Raw genomic sequence first — 27,116 nt, 5'->3', positions numbered from 1 at the left:
AAAAATCGGCTCATCTTTTTTGAAATAGACCTTTCATGGCAGACAATTTGAAAACTTATAAACAGGAAAAGAACAAGGAAAATTAGAATTAGTATCAACTAAAATTCTTGCATTCCTGACTAGACTAAAACTGTGAAAATTAAAGAGTTGATGTCCTTGTTTTCCTATTCTTTTAGTATAGGGATAAAATAACACTGAACTGATCCTTTTCAGGAAAATTAGGTCTTACAGTAGCACTATTTCATCCTTTATGAAAAAAAAAGACCACAGAGGTAGCAACATTCAAAGAGAAAGAAATTGTTCAATACGGAGATAATGAGAGATATAGACCGACTCAGACAATTGAAGAGATCACATACTGCATGACCCCAACACACAGATATGCATGTACAATATATACAATAAGTGAAGGTTACAAAACCATCGTTATGACAATGAATCTGAAGTCTAATGTGAGCTTAATGTAGCAGGTGAATCGCATGGCTTTTCCACAGTGAGCTCAGAGGATCTCCAAGTAGATGGCTGTCTCTGCATCGCCGGCAGCACCACTCTGCACCGCGCTCGAGTCTCTCAATCCCAAACCCACTTGTCTGTCTATTCCTCCACCCTCTCCTCCTCTTCTTCTCTCCCCACCTCTTCTGCCAATTGGACGGATCTGAAGAAAAAAATAAAATCAAATTTGGGAAAGGGATATATATATTTAGATGTAGAGATTTTTGGCTATGCAGCGCTCTCCAAAAACACAACCTTGACTCAAAGATTGAGATAATCAAACACCTGCTTAGTGTGGACAAAAAAAGGTGTGCAGTTCTGGTATACAAGCTGGTAGCTGCCGTTGGTGTAGATATGTGTCACTTCTGTGCAGTTAATGTAAAGGGGCATCTGGTCCTGATAAATTCCCATTCCTTCAGGGTACACGACTGGACTTCTACTCAGGACATGTCTGAAGGAGCAGAACAGGTACGTAAGAAAGCATGACAAATACGAGTGAACATTTAAACATTCGATTTGCTTCACATACTTTTCAGTTCTTTTTCTGCAGCAGTAGAAACAAACAGACGATAGAAGGAATATGACCAGGCAGATGGACACAGCAGGTATCACCGACCACAACAGCGGTGTTGTCTCTGTAAATGGACAAAAAAAAAGCTTTCACCATTATTGGTGGAGCAGCATGGATTAAAGTTTAACTCTATGCCTTTCAGACATATTGTTCCTCACTCAAGCTTGATGAAATGGCTTCTCTTTGATATTCCATAATAAGATTTGTAAAAGCTTTTAAAAGGTGTAACATACTAAGCACTGCTATATGTAGAAAAATTAAAGAGACAACAGCAACAGCTGCAGTCATGCTGTCCAGGTGCTTCAGCACCAGCCCTGCATCACCTTCTCCTCCCTGCAGCAACATCAGGGAGTCATTTCCCAGTGCGTTGACAGCGAAGCAGATCACCGTCTGAGGTTTGTCCATGTGGCCCCTCAGAGTTGCTGTTAGCTTGTCAGGCTCAGATGTTACTGACATGTTGTAATCACGAGGTGGAACAGACCCATTCACGCTCCAGGTGACCGCTGGTTTGGGGTTGGAGTGGACTGAACAGCGACACAGCACCTCCAGATCATCCACAACACAGGTGGAGGAATGCCGGAGGATGTCTGGTTTATCTGCAGGAGAGAAGGAGCACATCTGGATTTTACCTGAAACTCTTTAACTTATTGCACTTAATATTTTTAAACTAAAGATTACATTGTAATTCAGTATTATTGCAATATTGTTTGACCATATTGTGTTTATTTCTGTATTTGTTTGAAAGGAGCTTTTAAGAATACAAAACGGGAAGTGTGGTGATAAACAGTGTTGTGTGTTATACAGACTGTAAAGTCCTTACACACAAGGTTGTGATTTTGCACCATGTGGAAAAAAATGAGTTGATTTGATAAGAGAATTGGGCATTGAGTAAAATCAGGATTGTAATGAGAAAACAAAAACGAGTTTTACAAAATATGCTCATTCCTTTTCTTATGGTTTGCAGTAGCTTCATATTAACAATACAAACACAAGGGTGTTATGGATCTTCTCATCTAAACTTTCGTCAGTAAAGTGAGTAATCACATTTCCCAAAATGTCACACTTGTTTCCTTTAAAGCCGTTCTCCAGTGACATTTCTTCTCCACTGAAAATGGAACCTGAAACCATTTTATTTTCTTTACCACCTTAAGGACAACTTAACATGTTCTGAAAGTGTTTTTGTTGTTCTCTAGTGATTTAACTTCTCACTCGGCTGCACTGACGTACTGAGAGCATTCATAGTCTGGCCTTTCCACCGTGCCATCACCGCTGAGTGTGAAACAGACATGAAACTTTCAACGAGAACGAGCAGTGAAACCCCCGAAAGATGCTGTCGTTACTCTTTAACAGGCTCGAAACATAACGCAGGTAAGGCTTGTGGTCAAACAGTCCAAACGAGCGCAAGGCCTTCAGAGGAAGGCCAACAGGAAAGAAGATTACATTGTATGTTCAGCAGCGTGGGCCGGGACTCTCCTCGACCGATCAGGTTTTGTGCCGAGCAGCGGACCCTCAAGTCTCGGGTCACGTTGAACAAGCGGATTGTGTGTGTGCGCTGCTGGAGGTGCACAGTGCGGCCATGTTGACTGTAGGACCAGCGGTACTCGGACGCCGGCGGGTCAGCTTTGCATGAGCAGACCAACAAGGCGCTGCCACCCTCCTGCACCATCAAGGACTGGATCTGAACTGTTACATCTTTGGGTGAAACTAGAGAGCATGAAATAGGAAAAAGGTTTCAGTGTAAACTTTAGAGTCAAGAAACACACAGATACTCATCAAAGCTCTGCTGCTTACATGTCACGTGCAGGTCCTTTGAAGTGGTCAGGGCTCTGGCTCCAGGGTAGCTGACTTCACATCTGAGTCTGGGTTTCACCTTGTGTGACACAGTGAAGGACAGCGAGGACAGTAACAAGGGCCTGTGGGGCTCCGGGTGGAGCGTCTGCACCTCGCCAAGTTCAGTGCCGTTCAGCTGGACTCCCCTCTCCCAGATCCACTGCAGGGCAGGCGGTCTGGAGGGGCAGTGATAGCTGGCGGAGCAGTTCAGGGTGACCATCTGTCCCTCTGTGGCCGACATCGTGCCGCTGATGACGGGAGCATCAGGAGTGTCTGTGGGTGAGGAAGATCCATCACTACAGTGTTTTATTACTGCTGTGAACTCCATTAATGACAAATAATAAACACACAGATGAATCTCCCACATAGGATACAATTATGAATTCTTTTCCCCAGATTTCCATATTATATATATCATTATAAAATATTATTATATGGTATTAAAAATATTGTTCTATAGGAATGATTTAATTTACATGATGGTATTCAAGGTGAATGATTACACATTGCTTTATGATTGTTTCCTGAATCTTTTTCATGTGATCTTAATTAGTAAAATTTAATTTCTAACTTCTACAGTAGTATTTATTCGCATTTATTTATTGTTATGTTTAACGTGATGGACACTTTAAGAATAAATAAATGCATAATATACTTCTGCACTTTAAAGTAAAGAAATTAATTTTTATTGACAAGAGCTCTCATCTCAGCTTTTTGGGTTTTTGGCTTTCATATGAAATTAGTCCTGTGTTGGACGTTCTCCAGACACGGGTGTTCAAGATCATACAGAATGTATAGAAAATACATCATCTGGCTGTTACATTTCCAAAGGAACCGCTGTTTTTATAAGATAAGGTCACTCACCCATGACATCCAGATTGAAGGAACTTGGCTTCCCCCAAAGTAAATCATCACCTCTCTTCAGAGCGACCTCAAACACTCGTGAGTCATCCTGGCTGATCCTTTCAATCTTCACTGAACAGTCTCCATCCGTGATTTGCCCAAAGAGGGACGTCCGGCCTTGGAAATCCCTGCTCGCTTGATCTCTGTCCTCGCTGTTAAAAGCGGTGCTGCGGAGGGGGAAGAAGCGGCCGCCACCTCTGAACCTCAGCCGGACGTCCACCCTCTCCTTCCTCCCCCTGAGAGGGTGAGGAGCTAGAGGAGTGAAAGAGCAGGGGATCACCACGCAGGAGCCCGTAAGAGCTTGGACACGGTCAGGGACTGAGGGAACAGGAGAGGCAGCCTGGACCCCCCTCCACAAAGCTGCTGCTGAGCAGAGAACAGAAAGTCATCGCCTTATACGCTGGATCTGAAGCGAATATGCCTTGTTCTGACCTCAGGGTTAAATCACGGGACGGAGGGTTTGTGATCAAGCTATCCGGCCACATATTTATGTTTTTATGTATTCTTCTTTATTCTTCTCGTTTTAACTTGAACCCTGAGAAACCAAAGACCATTTCCTGGGTGGCCAGTTAAAAAGGTTCTGTTCCAAGCTACAAAGCTCTCACTTTCAATCGTGGCAGCTGAATTAAGTGCTTAAAATCTCCAAGTAAGGTCACTGTGAAGAAAACATTTGCCATGAGGTTAGATGTGCTGTACTTCCCTGCACTGTCTGCAAAGGCATAATATGAGCCAGAAGCATTTCACAACAGCTGTATATTTAGAAAGGGGAAGAGGACAGCTGCACTTTTGGCTCTGGAAAATCTACTACACTTAGTTGTTTTATGATAATGATGTAGTAAATATTTTAAAGTAACAAGTATCTTGATTATTTTAGGACATGTTTGCATATGTATTTGCACCTCGTCATCGACTTCATGGAGAAAATAAAATAAAAAAAAGATCCTTTTTTGAGAATATAATGTAATTCTCTAATACACAAGATTCTGCAAAGGACATTTGCAACAAAAAAAACCAACAAATCCTCCGTCTCTCACAGTAATAGATTAAGATATTAAAATCAGGAATAGCAACTCTTAATTGGTTTAATCTGGTTACCATGACTGAATACTGAATAACCTTGAAATCCATACAGAAACCTGAAGCACTTTGAATGCATTTGAGTAAAATAATAAAAGATTAAGTTACTCACCAAAAATCAGAACGACAGTGTCCACATGCATGACCGCAACCCTGCTCTGCCGGCAGACAGAGGGAAGGACGAACAGTGGAGCAAAGAAGGGGAAGTTGGAGGGTTTCATTGTGCTCCTGATGGTGATGACTTCACTTTGATACCTCCTATTAATTTTCCACTATCTTCAGTATCATCTGCCCTGTTTGCATCCATTCATTGCATAGCTCAAAATGTAATTTTTCAATTAGGAATGATAGGTTCATGACTTTACACTAATTTTAATGTGCCAAAAGATTCAAATACCCATTCATATGGTGAAACTAGGAATTGTTTCTTAGGGAAAGAAAGATCTCAGCAAATATCTGTGAGACAACACATGACAAAGTCTGAGTCACTCTCATGCTGTTGGCCATTTCCTCAAAGGTTCCAACAACTAAATGTGCTTATTCCTGATTCCCTCTGACTACAAGGGCTGTCCAAACTAACAATGTGACAAAAGCTGCACAGAAAGTAGAATAAAGCAGATTAATAATTAACATTTCTGTCTGACACTGATTTATAGTTGTTTTGTCGACACTAAACGTTTGTCAGTGTAAGTAGGTCGCCGCGGTTATGAGAGACTTTGAAGACAGCTTGTCAATCTGTTATATTAAATGCACAAAAACATTTAAAATTATAAGACTTTTACTGCCTGTTCCTTTGGTGAAAAATGCTTAACAGTTTGATATTTTTCTTGGCATGTTTCTCCAGTATCAAACAAAAACAAAAATTGAGAGGGAAGGACAAAGACTTTTGAACTATGGACCATTTGAATTGAAGTTGTTTTAATTGCTGCCAAAGTCACAGCACTCCACCTCCCTATGAAAGCTCTATGCCAACACTCATGACTGCACTGACAAAACTACACAAGAAGAAGGGAGGCACAGAACATACTAATAAAACATCTCTTTAAGGTAAGCATTTTAATCAACTAGTAGTAGTATTTGTGCAAACGTCTTTGTTGATTCACATTGCAGTTTTCTGAATGTAATTGTGAGAACTGTAACGGCCACAAAGTTCAATGTTTCACCTAACTCTGCTCCACAGTGTTCCTCCTGACTTTATCCTCTAAAGCTATGAACTCAACTCAGCTGCTGCTCCGGTCTCAGAGGGACTTACTGCTCAACTGGACCTGTCACCACCCAGCACCCTTGCTGCGCTGGCTGCGAGATGCAGAGGTGCTTTCTCCTGCCCACTACCTGTCTCTGCTGGAGAGGTCACCTTCCAATGCCGTGGCCCAGGCTCTAGAGGCGGTGTGTGCCACTGAGGAGAGCAGTCAAAAGTTCCTGCAGGTGCTGAGCGAGGTGCAGGATTATTACTGCAGGGATCTGCAGGTCTGGGTGGAGAGACACTGCAGGAACGATGCCTTCAGTAAGACACCGCCTGAACCTGTGAAAGTGGAGGGTGAGGTTGCTTTAATATACCAGGGATGGCTGTATTTATATTAAGATGTGCATTTAAAGATAAAGGACATGTAAATGTTGTTTTTCAAAAGCTTGCGTTGCCAGCTGATGGACTGTAACAAAAGACATTCAAGTTTTACTGCTGAGTAACAGAGGTGTGAGAAAATTATTGACAGGCTACAATCAGCTCTGATGTCTTACCAGATTGTTTTGCTGACTTTGGAAAAGAAGGAGTGTAAATGCAAAAGTAATATTTAGCTCAGCGCAGTTTTTTAGACATCATGCTAGTGATATGACTCTAGGGACAGCAATGTCCACTGGTTAGTTAGTCCACCTGTTTGGTCCAGACTGAAAAATCTCACCAACCATAGGATGGATTAATATAATTATTATAAATGACTGTTTAAAGATTTGGTTTATAGTTTAAAGATGGTTATACTATACTGTATATTTAATGTTAATATTTACTATAAGAATCCCGTGATATCTACAGAGAAGAAGCCTAAAGGTCCAATTGGTAAACTGTTCAGAGGAAAGAGCAAGGAATTTACCCCGACTGCTGAGTTTAAAGGTATGAATTTAGTACTCTATTAAATACTCTTAATTCTTAAAAGTTAAGAATGTTATATATTTCATCTATAATGCATTTTCTTTCTAGTGATAAAGAAATACTTTGCTGGTTCCCATGATTTGTTTGAGTGAAATTATCTTCATTATGCAGCTAAAGAAGAACTTAAACCTCGCAGAAGTGCAAAGCTGGCCAACATCCGAGGTATGTCAATAAACAAGAAAAATATATATGAGTCAAATCTGTCTGATAATATATTTGATCTTACTGTCTCTCATTGCAGTTCCTATTTCTGCCCATAAAACAACTCTGTTGAAACGGACAGAGCAGTTAAAGTGTTACTCTGAGGGTGAGGGAGTCGCTTCAAATTCAGCTTCTCACATTGAAATTCGCTACACCGATCTGTTTGTGACAGAAGATGATGACTTAGTTGACAGTCGACATGAGTACTTTGACCTGGCGAGTAGACGAGCCCGCATCTATGTCCATCAGGCTTGCCAGCGCATAAGGCCATGCGATCTATTGAGCCCCCAGGGAACATCAGGACGGCCCCCTAAAAGGGTTAAAGTGAAGGGTATAGCTGGCATTGGAAAGAGTGTAGCTGTGCAAAGACTAGTCTATGAATGGGCTATTGGGAAGAACATGCGTGAATTCACCTGCGTTTTTGACCTGCGCTTCAGAGAGCTGAATCTGATTGAAGCACCACTGAGCTTAATGGAGTTGCTTGGAGAACGGTTTCGGTACCTGAAGGAAACTCTGCCTGATCTTTTCACTATGCCAAGCTCTTTGCTCTTCATCCTGGATGGATTAGATGAGTTCAAATTTACCTTGGACTGGAACAGTCCTGACAAAAACATTGACATTGGATCGAAGGTGCCAGTGTCAGAGTTGATGGTGGCTTTAATCAAAGGAAGTCTTCTCCCTGAGGTATCAGTCATTCTCATGACAAGACCATCTACTGAGGTTCCCAAGTGTTTCTTCCAGAGATGTTGTGTGGTGCTGGGCTTTGAGGAGGACCAGGTGAAAGAGTATACCTCTAAGTTCTACAAAGACAGTAAAGTTGCTGAGAAAGTCTACAATTACATCTTGAACAATGACAACCTCTTCGTGCTGTCCTTCATTCCTCTTTATTGCTACATCATCTGCACTGCTATGGCCGAGTTCTTCTCCTCAGAAATTCAAGATGTTGGGGACTCAAAGTCTCTGGAGCTAAACCCGCCAAGAACAGTCAGTGAAGTTTACTTCTGCTACCTATTTACAGCAGTCAAGCATCATGCACTGAGAGGAAGTACAGAGAGAACCACCCCCAAATCTGAGGTTCTCTCACTGGCAAAGCAACAACTGACCAACCTGGGGAAACTTGCTTATGAAAGTCTTCTACAGAAAAAGATCATGTTCAGCCGAGAGGATCTGGAGAACTACAGTGTTACACCTGCTGATCTTCAGAGTACTTTCCTCTGTCACATCCTCCAGCCCCTCAAAGAGGAAACAGTGGAGATGTTTTCTTTCTTTCACTTAACTGTTCAAGAACATCTGGCAGGCCTCTACTGTGCAGTCAGTCTCTTCAGCCAGGAGGACATAATCCAAGCTCTGGACTTCTGGTGCTTCGGGCAACATCCACCATCCTGCACAGCTGCACCCCTACAAAACACAGATCTGAACATGGACAAGCTGGAGAACCTCCAGATGTTCACACGCTTCTTCATGGGAATGCTCCGAGCTCGGCTGGGGGGTCATTTGGATGGCCTTGTTCTTGCCCCCATGGAGCAAGAAGGTGCCATCCCCACAAGGCTGGGTTTGTGGTTCCAAGATCAGTTTAAGGGAAGAAATCTTGAAAACCAAACAGCTCTGAATCTTCTTCACTGCCTGATGGAGTTCCACATGAAGGAAACAACCAGCATGGTGGCACCAGAGATCAGGAAACTCAACCTCTTTAAAATGAAGCTGACTGTTGTGGACTGTGCAGCCATGCACTATGTGCTGCAGTTCTCTCCACACAAGCTAGAGGAGCTCAACTTAGGCTACTCCAACATTGGAAACAGAGGACTAAACAGACTGGGGCCAATCCTACATCGCTGTGAATCTCTCTAGTGAGTAGCTGTTTTTATATCTGCCTGTCATGTAGATAAGATTGTCATTTACATACTGCAGTGAAAACAAGTCTGGGTTTGAATTTTATGGCTGGCCAAGGATAAATGGATGTTAAAAAAAACCCACTGTAAACCTAATGTTTATTTCTGTTCTTTTTCAGTCTGAGATACAACTGCCTGGATCGGCAAGCAGCTATTATAGAATCTGCAGTTCTGAAATCAAATGAGTGCCAAGTGAAAAAGCTGTTGTAAGCCATGAAAGAATATTTATTACAACTATCATAACTCCACTTTTAAAAATTGATCATTAGGTGTTTACAGTTAGGGTGGTCATAAAATGTATGCATTAGCAAATAAAAGTACTCGAGGGTAACTATTAAGCAGCTTATTTATTTATTATGAATAATTTCTTAACAATATTTGATCAAATTTGGGTCCATTTTTAGTTCCTTTTCAAGGGTTCAGAGTTCTCAAGACCCACATAAACCCACCCTTCTGGCTCCAAGCACTTGATATAAATCATCAGATACTATGCTAAATGTACTGTATTTCACTGCAACACAATTCTTCTACTCATGTATGCAGTATGTGTGGCAATAACCTGGGACCAGAGGGGGTTTTGGAGCTTTGGAACGCTCTGGAGCACAACACCACTGTAGAGGAACTCTATCTGGACATCACCGGCATCACAGAACGAGGAACCGAAAACATCGTTAACTGCCTCAGCAAAAACTCCTCTTTGAAGACACTGACGTAAGATTTAAACATCCAACTTCTGCTCAGTGCATCCTTGACGTTGTAAAACACTGCCACCAACTGAGACTCAACGCCTTGTCACAATTAAAAGTAATAACTTTTATTTGTTTATTTTCTCCTTCATCAGTATTGTTGGGAATGACATTGGAGAGGTAGGGAAGACGAGGCTGAGGGAGCTAGAGAAATGCCGACCAGGACTCCGGATTATTTCAAACTTTGTGGATGACCTTGGATTACTTCAGGCCTACCTGGACTGGGTAGAGGAGATCCAGGCAGACAGAGACCAAATGGACTCAGTGAAAAATGCAGATGCCCTGCAGTCAGTGCTTCACGGTCTGCAGGTAGCAGGAGAACCAGTGGAGAAAGGCGAGAATGCAGAAAAAGCCAAGGAACTCCAGACAAAGATTGTTAAGTTGCTTAAGTCAGATAAATCACAAGTTATGTAGCAAATTGTGAGTAAGTGTAAGGCTTCAGCTGATGCAGCAGAAGATCTGAAAGCATCCACCAGGAGATAAGCAAAAATTCATCAAGCTATAAAAGTGGAATTTAAAAAATGAATCCTAATGTTCTCTTTAACAACTCAAAAAACATAACTATTTACAAACAACTGATGACACTTTAAAAAGTTCGCGCAAAGAGAGACACCAGTTTCTGCACTTTCATTCCACGCTGTGGCTCCAAACCCTCAGCAGAATTGTTTGACAAAAAGTTCACAGGCATATAATTTTTATATATGAGTGACAATAATCTGGTTCTTTTGAGTATTTTGGAGCTGTGAAAAGATGTGGAAGACTGAAGATATAGATACATTAAGAAAATGATGATTTAATTTTTGGGGGCGAAGATCTCAGGTTAAATATAATGAATTTTCATATAACCTATATTTGTGATTTGTGGTGAGAGTACTTAATGCACAGCATGACTCCTTCTAAATCACAAATAATACTATTTAGATTTCAGATTTCAGGACTTTATGACAAACAAAAATAACATATTTGTTCATACAAAACCCAGATATCATTTAAAACATGAAATATTTACATGGTGCAAAAATAAAGTTGCATGGTCACTTCTGTTTTTTTTTTTCCAACTATATCAATTTTGCAAGCCCAATTCTGCAGAAAGGTGAAAGTTGTGTTCACAGGGTCAGAAAAAAGAAAACAGATATTTAAAGGAAATAACAAGGTTTATTTGGTAATTATTATTTTTGTTTTGCTATTTACAACCGTGAAGACAGTTGCAAGCAACAGTGAGACCTCAAATGAACTAAACACAAAGTACATGTTGAAATGACATATTTCAGCAGAGATGGATTTAAAGACATTCAAAGACTGTATTGTGACATTAACAGAAATCACCAACTCTGAGAAGACTGAGAAGTTTGACTAAAATGCACTTGTCTCTAAGGGAAATTTTCTTTCTGTCTCAGTGAAGAGATTTGATCATTTGATGATAAGTCACAATCATACCACAAGTTTGTCTGCTCATTAAAAAAAGAAAAACTCTTTGGTTACTTTTCTAACTTGAAGTGACAACATTTTACATTATCATATCAAGTAAAAACTATGTGGTTTATGCTGCAAACTCCCCAACTTAAACTTGTGAAAGTTCCTCATTTTCAAAATATGAACTCTTTGAAATGCAAGCTCACTTCACAGGAACTTGACTTCTCTTTGCACCTCTCTGCTCAACAGACCTGAAATCATTCCCACAACCGTAAGTCATTCTAACTTCCATAAGAACCATATAAATAAATTCAACATTTCAGGAAAAAAAAACAAATGAATCAATTGAAAAATATTGATGGAGTTTAAGTTTTATTCACTGTGATTTAAATCAATATATTTATTAATATTGGATATAAAAACAATTCACTGGTCATCATTAAAAGGTGACTAACATTTTACATTTTAAATTTTAAATTTTTTAGGAAGGCAGGTAGGTTGATCTTTTACATTGTTTGATGCTGTCCTTGAATAAATATTAAAATGGAAACAGACCAACCCCACCTTTACATCTCCAAGTAAGGCAGGATTGCTGTTGCAATGAGAACTGGATGTCTTTCCATTTTCCTCAGAGTAACAGCTAGCAACAACACAGGACAACACAGGGCTGCCATTCATGCTTCATTTTTGGGAAGATTTTGTACCCACTGGTGGAAAAAACGGCAAGTGGCAAAGTGAGATCAATAGGAAACCCCTCTAAATGCTGATGGTGTCATTATTTCCTAACCATTCTGTTGTGCAATCAACATAAACTTCACAATGGAAAAAACATATCTATCTAAAAGGCATTAAAACAACTTCAGTTTCAACAAAAGGGTAATGCTTTCATAATAACTACTTGTCAATGTAATTGTTCAATTTTCCAAATTACTTTCAAAAGAATATCTAAGGAGTATCTTATAGTTGCGTAACGCGGTGAACCTGCTCACATGTTATGAAATCTGTACTATTGAAATTATACGGAATCTAGTTGAAATTTCAAGTGGCTCACTTAAATGTTTTTGTAATAAAAAGTCAGTCTGAGAACTATGTGATGTTTGCCTTCAAATAAACTGTGTTTTATAAATGTGATTAGCTTGTGAATGAGGTGTATAACACATGAACTTTTCTATCTGTATTCTCCAGGCTGTCTCAAACTTAACCAACAAAGATGGTAGGAGCTGTGATATTCCTTTTCATTTACTGTCTGCCGCAAGGTGTGTTGGAGATCATTTATAGCAATAACTATAAAGATTACAAAAAGTAGTATTAGAGCAGTAAGATGGCCTCAGTGCATCCTCTACACCTTTGTGTTTTTTTGTTTCAGGGGCCGTGTGTCAGGAGTTTGAGGTCACTATTCCACAATCAATACAGGTTCTTAGTGGATCCTGCGTGACCATCCCGTGCTCCTTTCAAATAAAAAGGATATTTGAAGATGATCTTGATCACACATGTAAAGCAATATGGAAAAATAAAACAAATGGCAAAATTGTGTTTGACAGTGCTACAAAACATACTACAATAAGTGGAGAATTGAGTGGAATGTTGAGGAAAAAAAACTGCACCACAATCCTGAATAACTTAAGTCCTCGTGACAGAGGCAGTTATATCTTCAGATTGGAATGCCAAAACAGTTTGAAATTAGATTTTAAAATGAATTCTGTGGATATTTTGGTCAAAGGTATGTTACCTACTCATGTTTCATCTTTTTATTTTCCAATTATCTACTTTTATCAAGTTGTGGATTCACTGGGTATTTCAAATCAAATAATGAATCTCAAAGAAATCATTTGTTGTCTCCCCACCAGATGATCCTCCCACACCGACTCTGACTCCACCCACAGTGAGGGGGGTGGAGGGAACCTCAGTGAGTGTGAAGTGTTCTGCTCCAGCTCCCTGTCTGTCTCTTCCTCCAGCTCTCACATGGACCCCCCACCTGGGTGACAGTCATGAGACACTGCAGGAGAATCAGGACAAAACGAAAGTCAAAATCTCCACTCTGACCTTCAATGCATCTCACCTCCATCACAGACAGAACATCTCCTGTACTGCCGTGTACACAAAACAAGATGGCAGCACTGAGTCATCTGCTACTACAAGTTTAACAGCTGATATTTCATGTGAGTGAATTTGTCATCTGTGCAACTGATGACATCATGACTGACCTGTAGGTTTGTAAAATTTGGTTGCACCTGAATTGATACAACAATTTGCATGTAAACACCCTTGTATTATAGCAGACGTAATCTTCCTTAACTAAACATGACTCGACTTGACATAATGTTCTTAAATCTACCGTCCTTCTACATGCAGTTGTTCCACAGATCCTGCCCTCATCTTACTGCACCAAAACTGCAGAGCAGCTCAACTGTTCCTGTGAGACTGTGGGAAATCCTTCTCCTACATTACAGTGGTATTTGAATGGGTTGCCTGTCAATCAGTCGGACAGGTTTGCAATCCACAGTCAGCCTCTAAACCCTACAGGTCTGAGGAGCATCATCTCTGTGAATCAGCCACAGCTGAGGGATCTTTCCACCTTGTCCTGCCGCAGCTCCAACTCTTTGGGATCTGCTGCTCAGCAATTTTGTATCAACAGCCTCCAGTCTGCAGAAAATCATGGTTTGTCTTTGTGCTGAATACAAGTTCTGTTGATTAACTGGGGAGGGGGATCTGGTTGTTTTGAAATTCTGATGAACCTGTTTTTTTCTCTATATCTGTACAGTATATGTTTCTATGTCGTGTTTTTTTTATTATTATTTTTGTTTTAATTGGTATTTTTTGAAGAACTTTTGGATGTACGTGGAGCTTGATGGGTCATTCTTGGCGGTATATTAAACAGAAAATTCAGTTCCACTCTTTTTGAGGTACATCAAGTATGTATAGGCAAAGACATTCATGCTTCTTCTGACTGGCCTTCATTATCTTCTCTTCTGTCTCATACAGCATGTTTAGGTCGATTTATGCTGCCGATCATCATCTTCACAGCCCTTGCTCTAACAGCAGCCATAACATGTACTTCTCTACTTATTGCTATCAGGTAGGTAACAGCTTGGGAAGCCATCAGTGATCAGACCACTGTTAAACAGCGAGACTGTGGCCGTTGCCTCTGGTATAACTACTTACTCTGCGTAGGGTTTTGTCAGAGCCACAATCACAATTGACAACAAGTGTGCAAACAATATATAATAATGACTTATTGCTCCTTGATGGTGGAATTTACCCTTTAACCGGCCGACGATCAGCAGGATGGCTCTCCCTTGTGAGCCGCGTCCTGCTCAAGGTTTCTTCCTGTTAAAAGGGAGTTTTTCCTTGCCACTGTCTGCTTGCTCGGGGGTTCAGGCTCTGGGTTTCTGTAAAGCATCTAGAGACAATTTCGATTGTAAAAGGTGCTATATAAATAAAACTGAATTGATTTTGTTTGTGTTTGACAAGGTTATTTTTTAAGCACAGTTCATGCTAAAACTTTAAATCATTTCTGATATTTTTTAGTGCATGCTGACTATCCCTCTTTAGACTTATACATGCTTATACATGAGTTCAAAACCAGACACGAAATGAATATGTCCATGCAAACTGGATGAAGTGTCCGATGTTCTTGTTTTTAGGGTTCAATGGTCTGGCTGCCATAACTCTATGAAGAGTCAGCGCACAGGTGACACCAACACAGCTGTGATAAGTCAAGGACTGAAAAGTGAAGAAGGAAATAAGGTACACACTGTTTTCTAATTTGTGTATTTAAACAGAAACAACCTAGCATATCTGAATCTGAATAGAATATCTGTGCAGCTGATTCCTTTTGATTTTTAATTTCAGGTGTCTACCACATCAGAAGAAGATATATATGTGAACACCAATGCAATCAGAGAGTCAGATAAAGCAGAAACTCATTTAGGACATCAACATGTGGCCAGTAAAAGCTCAAAAAAGAAGAACGAGGGAGGCAGTGATGTGATTTACTCCAGTGTGATCTGGGTTACCAACAGCAAGGAGAAGGGTCAACGCCCTGAGGATAGGAATCCGCCTGGTAGCTCCCACCTTGAGGACGAGAGGTGCAGGGCGGCAGGGAGAAATTTTGTGAGCAACGCAATGGAGATGGGGAGTCTGTATGACAATATTGTGACTGACAAAGAGGCCAAGAAGGCAGACTATAATGAATATTCCCAGGTTAAATTTAGAGACAAAAATATGATGCACAAATGAATCTTGCTCCCTGCGACTGACTGGCGACCAGTCCAGGGTGAAACCTGCCTCTCGCCTGTAGTCAGCTGGGATAGGCTCCAGCTCCCCCGCAACCCTGATGGATAAGCAGTATAGAAAATGGATGGATGGATGATGTATTGGATTACAGTATTTTGTCAGTGTTTATTTCCTTGCTGTTGGAAAATGTAAACTGCTCTGCAAACTAATCAGCACCTCTCTGATCATCTCACTAAAATGACAAATATAAATGTCATAAGAGATATAAATCATTTTGAAATATTCAATAAAGCATCGGTGTTAATGTTATTGTGTTTTCCCTTTCTATGAGACAGTGGCAGTTAATCACAGTCCTACAATGTCTTACAGTTTGTGTTAATGTCTCCTTAGTGATTCTTAACTGTAACTTTATAAGCATTTTATTAATGCATTGTGGAGTCATTATTTCCAGCGAATTACATTGGCTATTCACTATTATTGGCTATTATATATTCAGAAGGTCAGTTGTGCCTTTGCATTATCATCTTCTCAATCCAGATTTATTAGTCAGTCTGGAGAGTTAAAAATGTGAATATTCTGACAAATGAACTGGTAACATTTAAGATTATATTGCATTTCATATTAATGTTTCTTAATAAATGTTTTAGCCTTAGTGGGAACAAAGACTAATTGTGATTTGAGGATGGTCTGTAACCATATAAACTTTTTTTTTATTAAACAATACTATAATTTACCTTGATTTCATTCATGTACCCATACATGAATGAAAAAGGCAACAGCCCATTAGGTGTATCAGTCTGTTACCCTTTTTATGATTCTTTGAATGATTTAAGTATTAAATGCATGTCTTTTACCAAGACAAAAGTGGAGTAGTGAGAGACAAAACACTGTCAACTTCAACAGAAAAAAGGAAAATCACCAGCCCTGAGTTCCAACTTATAAACATACTGCCACCTAGTGTAAGCTAATAGTTATTTCTTCCTTTATCAGCACAGCTGGAAATGAGTTGACAGAGTTGGGGGAAAGAGATCAAATCATATTACTGCAAAAGCTTCAGGCCAGTCTGGACTGGACAGAGAAGATCCAGTCTGAGCGGCAGCAGAGTAGTAAAAATAATGCATAAGCAGTGAAGAATGCAGACAACCAGCAGTCTGTGCTGAAGGGAGGGGGGTCGGATGCAGTAAGGAGACCGAATGTCAAGGAGCTCCAGAGCTCCAGAGTCCTGAATGTGATTAGAGGAAAGTCACATATATTGCATGCATGAGCATTTATTTAATGTAAACAATTTAGCCTATTCACATGAAGTATTCTTGAAAGATGCATGTGGATTATCATTTATTATTTTCATGTCATTGGACTGTGGGAGAAAACTGCAGCCTGTATGACTGAACAAGCACTTGCTGTTCTTGCTCAGAGGATGGGCAAAACAGGACTAATTCCTGCTCGGGCCCTGAAAAAAGCTGCTGCAGCAGACTCAAGCGTTTTGCAGATGCCTCTGATGACCAAAGAACAAGTATGAAGCTACCTGTGGAATAATTTCCTGTCACCTGGTATAAACTTTTCCAAAACGTTGTGGATGTGAAAAAGATGCCATTTTTTGATTAAAAAGACAAGTTGCTGTTCTGATGATGTAAACAACAGCTGCTTGGCCATTCGATAAAAAGCTGCACATTTTGCAAGAGTTGTGGATAAAATACCTGTGATTGCTGCTGCCTTTCTTTCTGCAAGATATAGACTCTGTGGTTCAAGACTTTCAATAATAATAAAATATTGAATCTTCAATCTTTAACATTTGTAACGATTCACTGAATTGTTCAATTTTAGTTTTTAAAGCACCTGATTATTCCCTCTATGAAATATAAATAGGTGTGCTGCCTAGCTCTGTCTGAATGAGATGAAAACAAACCAAGAACAATTCAATGTCAGAGGGATTCAGTTGAATTTTACAGGTTCAGATTACTTTACATTGTTTCATGAGTCATTTCCAGAGTTTCTTATCTTCCTGGCACACAAAGATCTCTACAGCTCAGAATTCACATTCTCACTGAATGTCTGCTGCAACATGAGCTCACATTTTAATCAATGAGTACAAGACCTATTAAAAACAATAACTACGCAATGCTAGTCAAAAACTCGCATCGCAATTAAACAGTTTCTGTAATAGATGCAAACGCAGCAAACAAAGAGTGCAGTTTATTGGAACAGTGTTTTGCTGCCTTAAGAAAAAGGCAGAACTCTAGAATTGGTTTTATAGCACTTTAAATTCAGTGTCTGGATTTGGAACTACTGGTCAGACAGCAGGCTGGTTGCAGATGTCAGCTTCGCCTCTGGCAAAAAGCAATGTGCCTTCTCACAGTTTTCCAACATTTTATAGAACACACATTTAACAGATCGATTGTAGTTTTCAGTTAAAGAAAATAATCATGAGTTGCACCACTAGTCCTGTTAGTCATTTCTTGTTTTCTAATATTTTAAGCCAACAGCATGTTTGGACCTTTTAATTTGCAAATTAATTAGTAGAGGCTTTGAAACAGTCGAACAGACCAACAGGAAAGTGCAGAAACATGATCTTTGGTGTCCCATCTTCTGACGTCCATCCAATGACTCCTGGTCAATGAGTCCAATTCCCTGACTGTCATACCATCATCATGATTTTCTCTGCTGAAAACAAAAGATCCACAAGGCCTAACATCAGCACTGGTTACCGATACAATATTGTCACGCGTATTATTAACACAATATAAATGTTTTGTAAAGTATAAATAAGTTTCAGATCTTTTTTAAATGGCACTGGACTGAACAGACGAGTCTCAGAAACACAGTGCTGTACAGAAAGACTGGGTCAACGTCCACCGTGTTTTGTTGGCAATGACAATAAAATATTTATGCATTTCTTTCATACAATACATTCCATCTCGAGACTGTCTTCCTCAGAAGAATGACAGCACTTAGTTCAGTAAATGCCTCTGCAGAGCTCACAGAAAATGTGACAGGAGCAAAGGAAGACATTAACCCTAGAACACTAACGTTAAAATTAGTAACACCATCACTAACGTTGGGTATATTTTACCCGATATAATATCTCGGATAAAATACAGTTTATCACACCAGCGTTCATCATGCCATATAGGACACACAGTGGCCACCTCTTGGTTTTTCTTTCACAGCTGTACTGAGCACACATTTGGTCGAAAGTATCAACACATCCCTTCATTTGGTTGTAAAATTCGATCACTTCAAAATTGTGTGGGTGAAAATCACCCGACGTTAGTGTTCTAGGGTTAAAATGACTTCTCTATCAAGCAGGAAGTCACCATGAGTTATAGCTGTCACAATATCACATCTTCTCCACAGATGAAGTCAGGACTTGTTGAAATATTATTTTAAATATCTCAATCAAATTATCAACTTGTCTGAACCCCGACTGGCTAAGGATACAAACTTGAAGGGAACGTCTTGATTAATATGCTGATGACATACATGTTTCAACAACCACGACTGAACTGAGTGAACATTCAATCTGACATTCAGTAAAAATCAAATGTTCTCAGTTTCATATGCTGAGCTGCTGAACTGGACTCAATTACATCATAAAATGACTTCGTGTGTACTAGTTCAAATGCATCCTTAGCTTAGCATTAGAGTTTCATTTTAGGTCAATATTTAAATCAAAAGAAGAACATTTGTGACCATTAAAGTACAAAACTAGGCTCAACACAAATGTGTGACTTTTTAAAACTATTTTTGATGAAAAAGGACATTTCACTGGCACACCCACATGTGTTTTTGCGACTTCCTCATCTTTGAGTCAACTCCTGAGGCTGATTAAAAAAGCAGCACAAACCCTGAGGGAACTTCACTTCTCTGTTCATCTCTCATCCGTCTGCTCGAAAGACCGAAAGAAAACGTAAGCCGTCTTTGCTTCTATACGACACACATCGTCAGCATTCATTTAAAATATAAATCAAAATTCTACACGCTTTAACATTCATTTATTTTGAATTTAGATCAATTAGCAACTGAAGGGCAGAAAGAAGAAACCACAAGAAAAACCAAACAAACATAAGGCAGTCTTTCAGCTGTTGTTTTAGACATTTTTAGTGTTGAACAACTTCCTCCTGCTTGTCCTTTTTATTATCATGCCATCCTCTGTGTCAGTATGCCGCAGCAACGACTGTTGTTTGCAAACAACTCTTACTTTGTTGATAAAAATCTCCATCACCAGACTTTCATAAAAGTCGGTGAGCGATTCTGACACACCTTGAATTGAAGAACTGAATTCTGTCAGAACTTTTCTGTTTGGAAACTTTTTCTCACTGATAAAAACTGAAATATATTACAAAACATCTCTACATCATCTCAACTTCACTACTGGCCTCCAAATAAACCCCAGAATACAAACTAGTTATTTCGGACTGAACTGTACTAAAAATATGAAGTGTTGTCATGTATGATCTCCAGACTTCCTGCCTCACACGACTCACAAAGATGGCTGCAGCTCTGACTCTCCTTTTCATCGGCTGTCTGCTGCAAGGTGAGTTGAAGCTCATTCACATTTGAATCAGTGAAAGTACTAAAAACTCTAACTGCGCGATGTTAGTCAAGCATTTACACCAGACTGCAGCAGTAACACTGTAGCACATGCTGCAGCAAATGAAGGAGCTACAGTGGTGTTCTGCTGCCTTTTGTTAAAACTTTACTTTGATGGGTTAAAAAAAAAGAGTTATTTTTAAAACAGCTAAGCAGAATCTTTATGATGGTCACTTTGGATGATTTCATGGTAAACAATAAGGTGCTAAGATTTTAGAGGTAACAAACTGTTAAATTTCTTCTTTACTGTAAAAGAGTAATGACTTGTTCTTATTCCAAGATTTGTGTCCTGTGTTTCAGATGTCATGTGTGGAGACCCTACAGAGAAGGTCATTATGCCACAGGCTATTGAGGCTCTGAGGGGATCCTGTGTGACCATACCCTGCTCCTTTGAAGTACGGAGAGAATTTAATGTCCATTTAGATCAAACATGTAAAGCATTGTGGAAAAAGGCAAACACTGTTGTGTTTAACAGCCGTAATCCACAAAGTTCTACAATAAAAGGAAATTTCACAGGAAACTTAACAAATAAAGACTGCACAACAACTCTGAACAACATGCAACCTGCACACAACAATTATTTCCTCAGAGTGGAATGTGACAATACCCTGAAACATGACATGATTCACCAAAACTTGCAAATTTCAGTGAGAGGTAGGTTTAAAGTCCACACTCTTACACCTCAGTGATTATTTCCCTTGTTCTACTGCTTTGACCTTCTCTTGCTTTTATTCCATTTTGAAAATAATATATCAAATAGAGAGGAATTACTGTATTTGCTGACTTCTCCACATGGACTTTCCCACCAGATGATCCTCCCACACCGACTCTGACTCCACCCACAGTGAGGGTGATGGAGGGAACCTCAGTGAGTGTGAGGTGTTCTGCTCCAGCTCCCTGTCTGTCTCTTCCTCCAGCTCTCACATGGACCCCCCACCTGGGTGACAGTCATGAGACACTGCAGGACAATCAGGACAAAACTAAAGTCAAAATCTCCACTCTGACCTTCACTGCATCTCACCTCCATCACAGACAGAACATCTCCTGTTCTGCCGTGTACACAAAACAAGATGGCAGCACTGAGTCATCTGCTACTAAAAGTTTAACAGCTGATATTTCATGTGAGTGAATTTGATCATTTATTTGACAATATTTTAATTAGAAACATTAGAATTGAGTTAGTTTATTAATGCTTTACTTGATTAGTCAAAAAAGATCATTAGTACATTTTTTCAAGGCAAAATAGTAAAAATTCGCTGTTCTAAAAATATGAGGATTTGCTGCTTTTTTCTCCTTTATACAATATAAACGTGGTCAAACTAGAGGGTATTTGTCTGATTATTTTTCCCCCACATCAAATCAATATTTCAGTGATGCATGTCCTTATTTGTTATTTTACAGATTCACCCAAACACACCTCAGTGTCAGTCAGTCCCTCTGGTCCAGTACCAGAAGACAGTACTGTGACTCTGACATGCAGGACTACTGCTAACCCAGCAGTAGTGACCTACACCTGGTACAGAACTGATGGAGACCAGGAGACTTTTATTGGGACTGGACATGTTTTAAGCATTACAGCGTCTGAAGTCAGAGGTCCTTTTTTCTGCAAGGCTGAAAATAATCTTGGAGCTGGACGATCCAACATCAGTCACATCGATGTTCAATGTATGTATGAATTTCTAACTTATATATTTTATACACTTCGTTAAGTCTAGCTTGATGCAGGGCTCTGATTTATAAATTGTAATATTTGGTCATGAACTGTTTATTCAAATACTTAAGGTCATTGTGTTTAGGACTTTTAAAGGTCCAACTTCAGTTCCCTCAGGTTTGATTTTTGTATTCGGGCCTCCTCGTTTATCCTTTTCAGCCTACATTATTAAACCTGTTAATGCAGGCAAGTCGGTAGTTTAATGCTGGCTTTCTTCATTAACTCATTACATATTAGTGACCAAATAAATAATTAGCAATAGTATTAATAAATAATTATTACTAGTGAACAAATCGTAATTAGACAGACGTTTGCATTCTGGTTTCGCCAGATACAAAAAGGTGTCAACACTGTAACTTTGGAAGAAAGAAAACTGACAAACACACCTTTATTTTTCTCACAATAATAAACCAAATAAACTTTTTTTGACATTTTAATAACTTCTTTTACAGATTCACCCAAACACACCTCAGTGTCAGTCAGTCCCTCTGGTCCAGTACCAGAAGACAGTACTGTGACTCTGACATGCAGTACTACTGCTAACCCAGCAGTAGTGAACTACACCTGGTACAGAACTGATGGAGGCCAGGAGACTTTTATTGGGACTGGACATGTTTTAAGCATTACAGCTTCTAAAGTCAGAGGTCCTTTTTTCTGCAAGGCTGAAAATAATGTTGGAGCTGGACGATCCAACATCAGTCACATCGATGTTCAATGTATGTATGAATTTCTAACTTTAATGTTTTGTACACTTCGTTAAGTCTAGCTTTATGCAGTGCTCTGATTTATAAATTGTAATATTTGGTCATGAACTGTTTATTCAAACCCTTAAGGTCATTGTGTTTAGGACTTTTAAAGGTCCAACTTCAGTTCCCTCAGGTTTGATTTTTGTATTCGAGCCTCCTCGTTTATCCTTTTCAGCCTACATTATCAAACCTGTTAATACAGGCAAGTCGGTAGTTTAATGCTGGCTTTCTTCAATAACTCATTAAGTATTAGTGACCAAATAAAAATACTCTTTAGACAGACGTTTGCATTCTGGTTTCGCCAGATACAAAAAGGTCTGGACACTATAACTTTGGAAGAAAGAAAACTGACAAACACACCTTTATTTATCTCACAAAAATAAACCAAATAAACTTTTTCTGACATTATAATAACCTCTTTTACAGATTCACCCAAACACACCTCTGTGTCAGTCAGTCCCTCTGGTCCAGTACCAGAAAACAGTACTGTGACTCTGACATGCAGGACTACTGCTAACCCAGCAGTAGTGAACTACACCTGGTACAGAACTGATGGAGGCCAGGAGACTTTTATTGGGACTGGACATGTTTTAAGCATTACAGCGTCTGAAGTCAGAGGTCCTTTTGTCTGCAAGGCTGAAAATAATGTTGGAGCTGGACGATCCAACATCAGTCACATCGATGTTCAATGTATGTATGAATTTCTAACTTATATGTTTTGTACACTTGTTACGTCTAGCTTTATGCAGTGTACTGATTTATAAATTGTAATATTTAGTCATGAACTGTTTATTCAAATACTTAAGGTCATTGTGTTTAGGACTTTTAAAAGTCCAACTTCAGTTCCCTCAGGTTTGATTTTTGTATTCGGGCCTCCTCGTTTATCCTTTTCAGCCTACATTATCAAACCTGTTAATACAGGCAAGTCAGTAGTTTAATGCTGGCTTTCTTCATTAACTCATTAAGTATTAGTGACCAAATAAAAATACTCTTTAGACAGACGTTTGCATTCTGGTTTCGCCAGATACAAAAAGGTGTCAACACTGTAACTTTAGAAGAAAGAAAACTGACAAAACACACCTTTATTTTTCTCACAATAATAAATCAAATAAACTTTTTCTGACATTTTAATAACTTTTTTTACAGATTCACCCAAACACACCTCAGTGTCAGTCAGTCCCTCTGGTCCAGTACCTAAAAACAGTACTGTGACTCTGACATGCAGTACTACTGCTAACCCAGCAGTAGTGAACTACACCTGGTACAGAACTGATGGAGACCAGGAGACTTTTATTGGGACTGGACATGTTTTAAGCATTACAGCGTCTGAAGTCAGAGGTCCTTTTTTCTGCAAGGCTGAAAATGATGTTGGAGCTGGACGATCCAACATCAGTCACATCGATGTTCAATGTATGTGTCACACGGCTAAATTGTTTTGTTACATAAACTCGAGCATATTTCATTTGAATGTGTAGACAAATTTTCTCATTAATTTATTTGCCTCTTCATCGTTAAATTTCCTTTTTTATAAAGCTCTTATTTACTCTTATAATATATAAATACTAAATAAATAATTACATAAGTTACTTCTTACCCCACTGCGAAAAATGGCTATAAGCAATTCATTTGGTAAGAGGACATGGAGTGAGCACTATAAAGCACCTCTCCCAATACATAAAATGGATTTGGACTTTGGACTTTGATTGTCTTCGCTCACAACTTTTCAACAATTGTTTTGTTATTTCAGTCTCTGTCCTTTTCCCAACATGATTAAATATGACTTTGACTCTTGTCTTTTCTCCATTGGTTGCAGTTGCTCCACAGATCCTGCCCTCATCTTATTGCAATAAAACTGCAGAGCAGCTCAACTGTTCCTGTGAGACTGTGGGAAATCCTTCTCCCACATCACAGTGGTATTTGGATGGGTTGCCTGTCAATCACTCTGACAAGTTTGCAATCAGCAGTGAGTCTGTAAAAGACACGGGTGTGAGGAGCATCATCTCTGTGAATCGACCACAGTGGAAGGGTCTTTCCACCTTGTCCTGCCTCAGCTCCAACTCTCAGGGATCTGTCAGGCAACCTTTTTATGTCTACGTCCTTGAGCCTCAAACATCTGCAGACAGTCACGGTTTGTATTGTGCTAAATCAAAGTTCTATTGATTAGCAGGAAATGATCAGAATTAAAAAACAGAAAGACTTAAGGTTTATTCAGTTAGTTAATGAACACAGTTCAGAATTGTTTCTCTCTAATCCTGAATCAGAAAATGATTTCTACTGCCACGTTTATAATCGGAAACATGGGCAATGATCAACACTAACTTGTCTCTGAGCAGGATGTATTATTCAATGAAATGCAGTCTGTCCCGGTTCCAGGATAAAAATCAGTGATCAAAATTTTGTATTTTCAACAACATTATGCTGTTGCATGTAGTGTAGATTAGTGTTCATTAAGGATTTAAGGGCCAGAGTGTTTCGGCAGAAACTTTAGCTCTGAATACTAATGCTGCTCGTCCTTATTGGCTGCTCCTGATCTAACTTTACAATCAGCTGACATTGATAACCTCACCAACACAATATAAAGGTACACTATATGGACAAAAGTATCGGGACACCCATTACACTGCATTCTAAATACGTAGACACTGATGGTCCCCCCTTTGCAGCTATTCCAGCTTCAACTCTTCTGGGGAGGCTTTCCACAAGATTTTGTGCTTCTGTGGGAATTTTGCCCATTCATGCAGCAGAGCGTTTGTGAGGTCAGACTCTGATGTTGGATCAAAAGGCCTGGCTCACAATCTCCGTTTCCAATTTGCATGTGTGTGTGGTTATGGTTTGGTTTAGGGTAATTCTCCAGGAAATTAACATGAATGTAATGTCCTCTGAAGCCATACAAGCTTCTGATTTATACCTGTTTCTTGATAAAAAAGAAGCATTATAAATAAGCATGTAGTCAAGCGTCTCAGCCTGATGTTCCTGAATTAGAGAAGCAGAAGTAACAACTCACTAAAATGAAGTCTTTATAAAGTATGTCCATACTGTTACCAGAAGAATTATGTCTTATCTGAGTTACTTCTTTATCCTAATCTTCCACTGTCGCTTGTATGTTTCAGACAAAGTAACCTTGTATGTCTTCATCACCATAGTTGCTGCACTGCTTGTATTAGTATGTGCTCTGCTCTTAGTTATCAGGTAAGGTAACAGCTTAAGACAAAATGGTCACACTACTCCTTCACATAACTGTTAGTGTTTCATTATCTTACTTGGACTCCTGTTCTGTTTTTTTTAACACTGTGAGAGCAAATACTGACAATGTGCAGTATTCACTTCAATCTTCATCCATGAGAACAAATTAAAAGTGTTAAATTGGTCAGTAGAGTGGTATCAGAAGACTGTATCCTGAGGTGTCCAGGTCCTGTCCAAAAAAAGGAATTACTTTCATAAAACTGCAACTGCAACATCAACATGCAGTCAATAATGCTGACAGAATAAATTCACTTTACCTTTGAATTTCCATGGATAAATCTCCACTGCCAAAACTGCTGGGCTATTAGTGTAAAATTCATGCCATATATACTCCTGTAGGTTAAATGTTGTACTATATGTTTTAGGTCTCAGAGGATTCACCACAACCTTCCTCAGAACACAGTTGCTATGAACCAACTTCTTACAAGTGGAGAGGGAAATGAGGTACCTTGAATTTAAACAAGGCAGTTTTTATTTGAAGTAATCAAAGAGAAAACACTGATGGCACAGACACTCTGCTAATCTTGTTTAATTGCAGATACCCAATGCAACAGAAGAGGACATTTATGCCAACGTCCAAAGACAGGGCGATGTCGCCTACTGTGCCGCTATCTCTGAAGTTAACAGCCCCAACTTCCCCAGCTCCGGGTCAAACAATGTAGAAGGAGTCAATACAAGCTCAGAGAAGAAGGAGGAGGGCAGTGGTGCGATTTACTCTAGTGTGAACTGGAAAAGCAAGAGCAAGAGGAGGAAGGAAGAAGTTGCTGGGGACATGGATCAGCCTGGTAGCTCCTACCTTGCGGAGGAAAGGTGCATGTTGGGAGGCACGTGTAGAAGTTTTATGAGCAATGCAATGGAGATGGGAAACCTATATGATGAAGCGCAGCCCCGAAATGTGAATAAAGGAATGGAATGTGAATATGCCCAGGTTAAATTTAAAAGTAAGAGTGTTAAAAAATAGATGCACAACTGGATCCGTGATCAGCTTTTGACACGGACATTTAGATGAACTGAATTGTGTTCTTTTGGTTTAAGTTCTCAGTTTGTTTGGTTTTTTTTTTTAAGATCTCAATATATTCTTGTCATATATTTATATGTATATTCTTGTGCATAACATATTGTATTTTTACTTATATTTTACTCAGTGATGTTTGATGCTTCAGCACACCAAGACATTATGGACAATGCTATGCTTCTAACTTTGTTTGGTGAAGGCCCTTTTCTATTCCAGTGTACAAAGACTTGTTAGATGAGTTTGGTGTGGAAGAACTTCATTGGACCGCACAGAGCCCTGACCTCAACCCCATCAAACACCTTTGGGA

At 39.4% G+C, this 27,116-nt stretch overlaps 4 protein-coding genes across 5 annotated transcripts; 3 read left to right on the top strand and 1 right to left on the bottom strand.

The window, feature by feature from the left end:
- Positions 1-5: 5 nt before the first annotated feature.
- LOC124064473 (sialoadhesin) lies at positions 6-5,577 on the bottom strand. Of its 2 annotated transcripts, none has more exons than XM_046398972.1 (8): positions 4,986-5,577; positions 3,758-4,162; positions 2,855-3,166; positions 2,504-2,767; positions 1,387-1,659; positions 1,022-1,127; positions 778-943; positions 6-655 (listed from the first exon to the last, which is right to left on the bottom strand). In XM_046398972.1, the coding sequence occupies exons 1-8, from the start codon at positions 5,092-5,094 to the stop codon at positions 500-502; spliced, it is 1,791 nt and encodes a 596-aa protein (XP_046254928.1). In that variant the 5' UTR covers positions 5,095-5,577; the 3' UTR covers positions 6-499. The 2 variants fall into 2 exon arrangements, with proteins under 2 accessions (XP_046254928.1, XP_046254929.1); XM_046398973.1 differs by having other exon boundaries at positions 3,758-4,159.
- Positions 5,578-11,573, top strand: LOC124064471 (NLR family CARD domain-containing protein 3-like). The gene is made up of 8 exons (XM_046398968.1): positions 5,578-5,920; positions 6,054-6,410; positions 6,903-6,980; positions 7,131-7,181; positions 7,261-9,067; positions 9,229-9,315; positions 9,653-9,820; positions 9,951-11,573. Exons 2-8 carry the CDS (start codon positions 6,083-6,085, stop codon positions 10,267-10,269), a joined length of 2,838 nt encoding a protein of 945 aa, XP_046254924.1. The 5' UTR covers positions 5,578-5,920; positions 6,054-6,082; the 3' UTR covers positions 10,270-11,573.
- Positions 11,574-12,478: 905 nt separating this feature from the next.
- On the top strand, positions 12,479-15,856 carry LOC124064248 (cell adhesion molecule 4-like). The gene is made up of 7 exons (XM_046398540.1): positions 12,479-12,524; positions 12,635-12,699; positions 13,091-13,427; positions 13,621-13,926; positions 14,251-14,344; positions 14,913-15,015; positions 15,121-15,856. Exons 1-7 carry the CDS (start codon positions 12,479-12,481, stop codon positions 15,505-15,507), a joined length of 1,338 nt encoding a protein of 445 aa, XP_046254496.1. The 3' UTR covers positions 15,508-15,856.
- A 3,561-nt stretch (positions 15,857-19,417) lies between these two features.
- On the top strand, positions 19,418-27,060 carry LOC124064254 (sialoadhesin-like). Its single transcript, XM_046398544.1, has 11 exons — positions 19,418-20,038; positions 20,395-20,748; positions 20,904-21,215; positions 21,496-21,759; positions 22,258-22,521; positions 22,978-23,241; positions 23,698-23,961; positions 24,365-24,679; positions 25,662-25,740; positions 26,160-26,238; positions 26,333-27,060. The coding sequence occupies exons 1-11, from the start codon at positions 19,951-19,953 to the stop codon at positions 26,753-26,755; spliced, it is 2,706 nt and encodes a 901-aa protein (XP_046254500.1). The 5' UTR covers positions 19,418-19,950; the 3' UTR covers positions 26,756-27,060.
- The last annotated feature ends 56 nt before the right edge of the window (positions 27,061-27,116 follow it).

The sequence above is a fragment of the Scatophagus argus genome, chromosome 9, assembly GCF_020382885.2.
Source record: "Scatophagus argus isolate fScaArg1 chromosome 9, fScaArg1.pri, whole genome shotgun sequence".
Taxonomy (NCBI): domain Eukaryota; kingdom Metazoa; phylum Chordata; class Actinopteri; family Scatophagidae; genus Scatophagus; species Scatophagus argus.
This window is presented reverse-complemented; position numbering and strand designations above follow the sequence as displayed.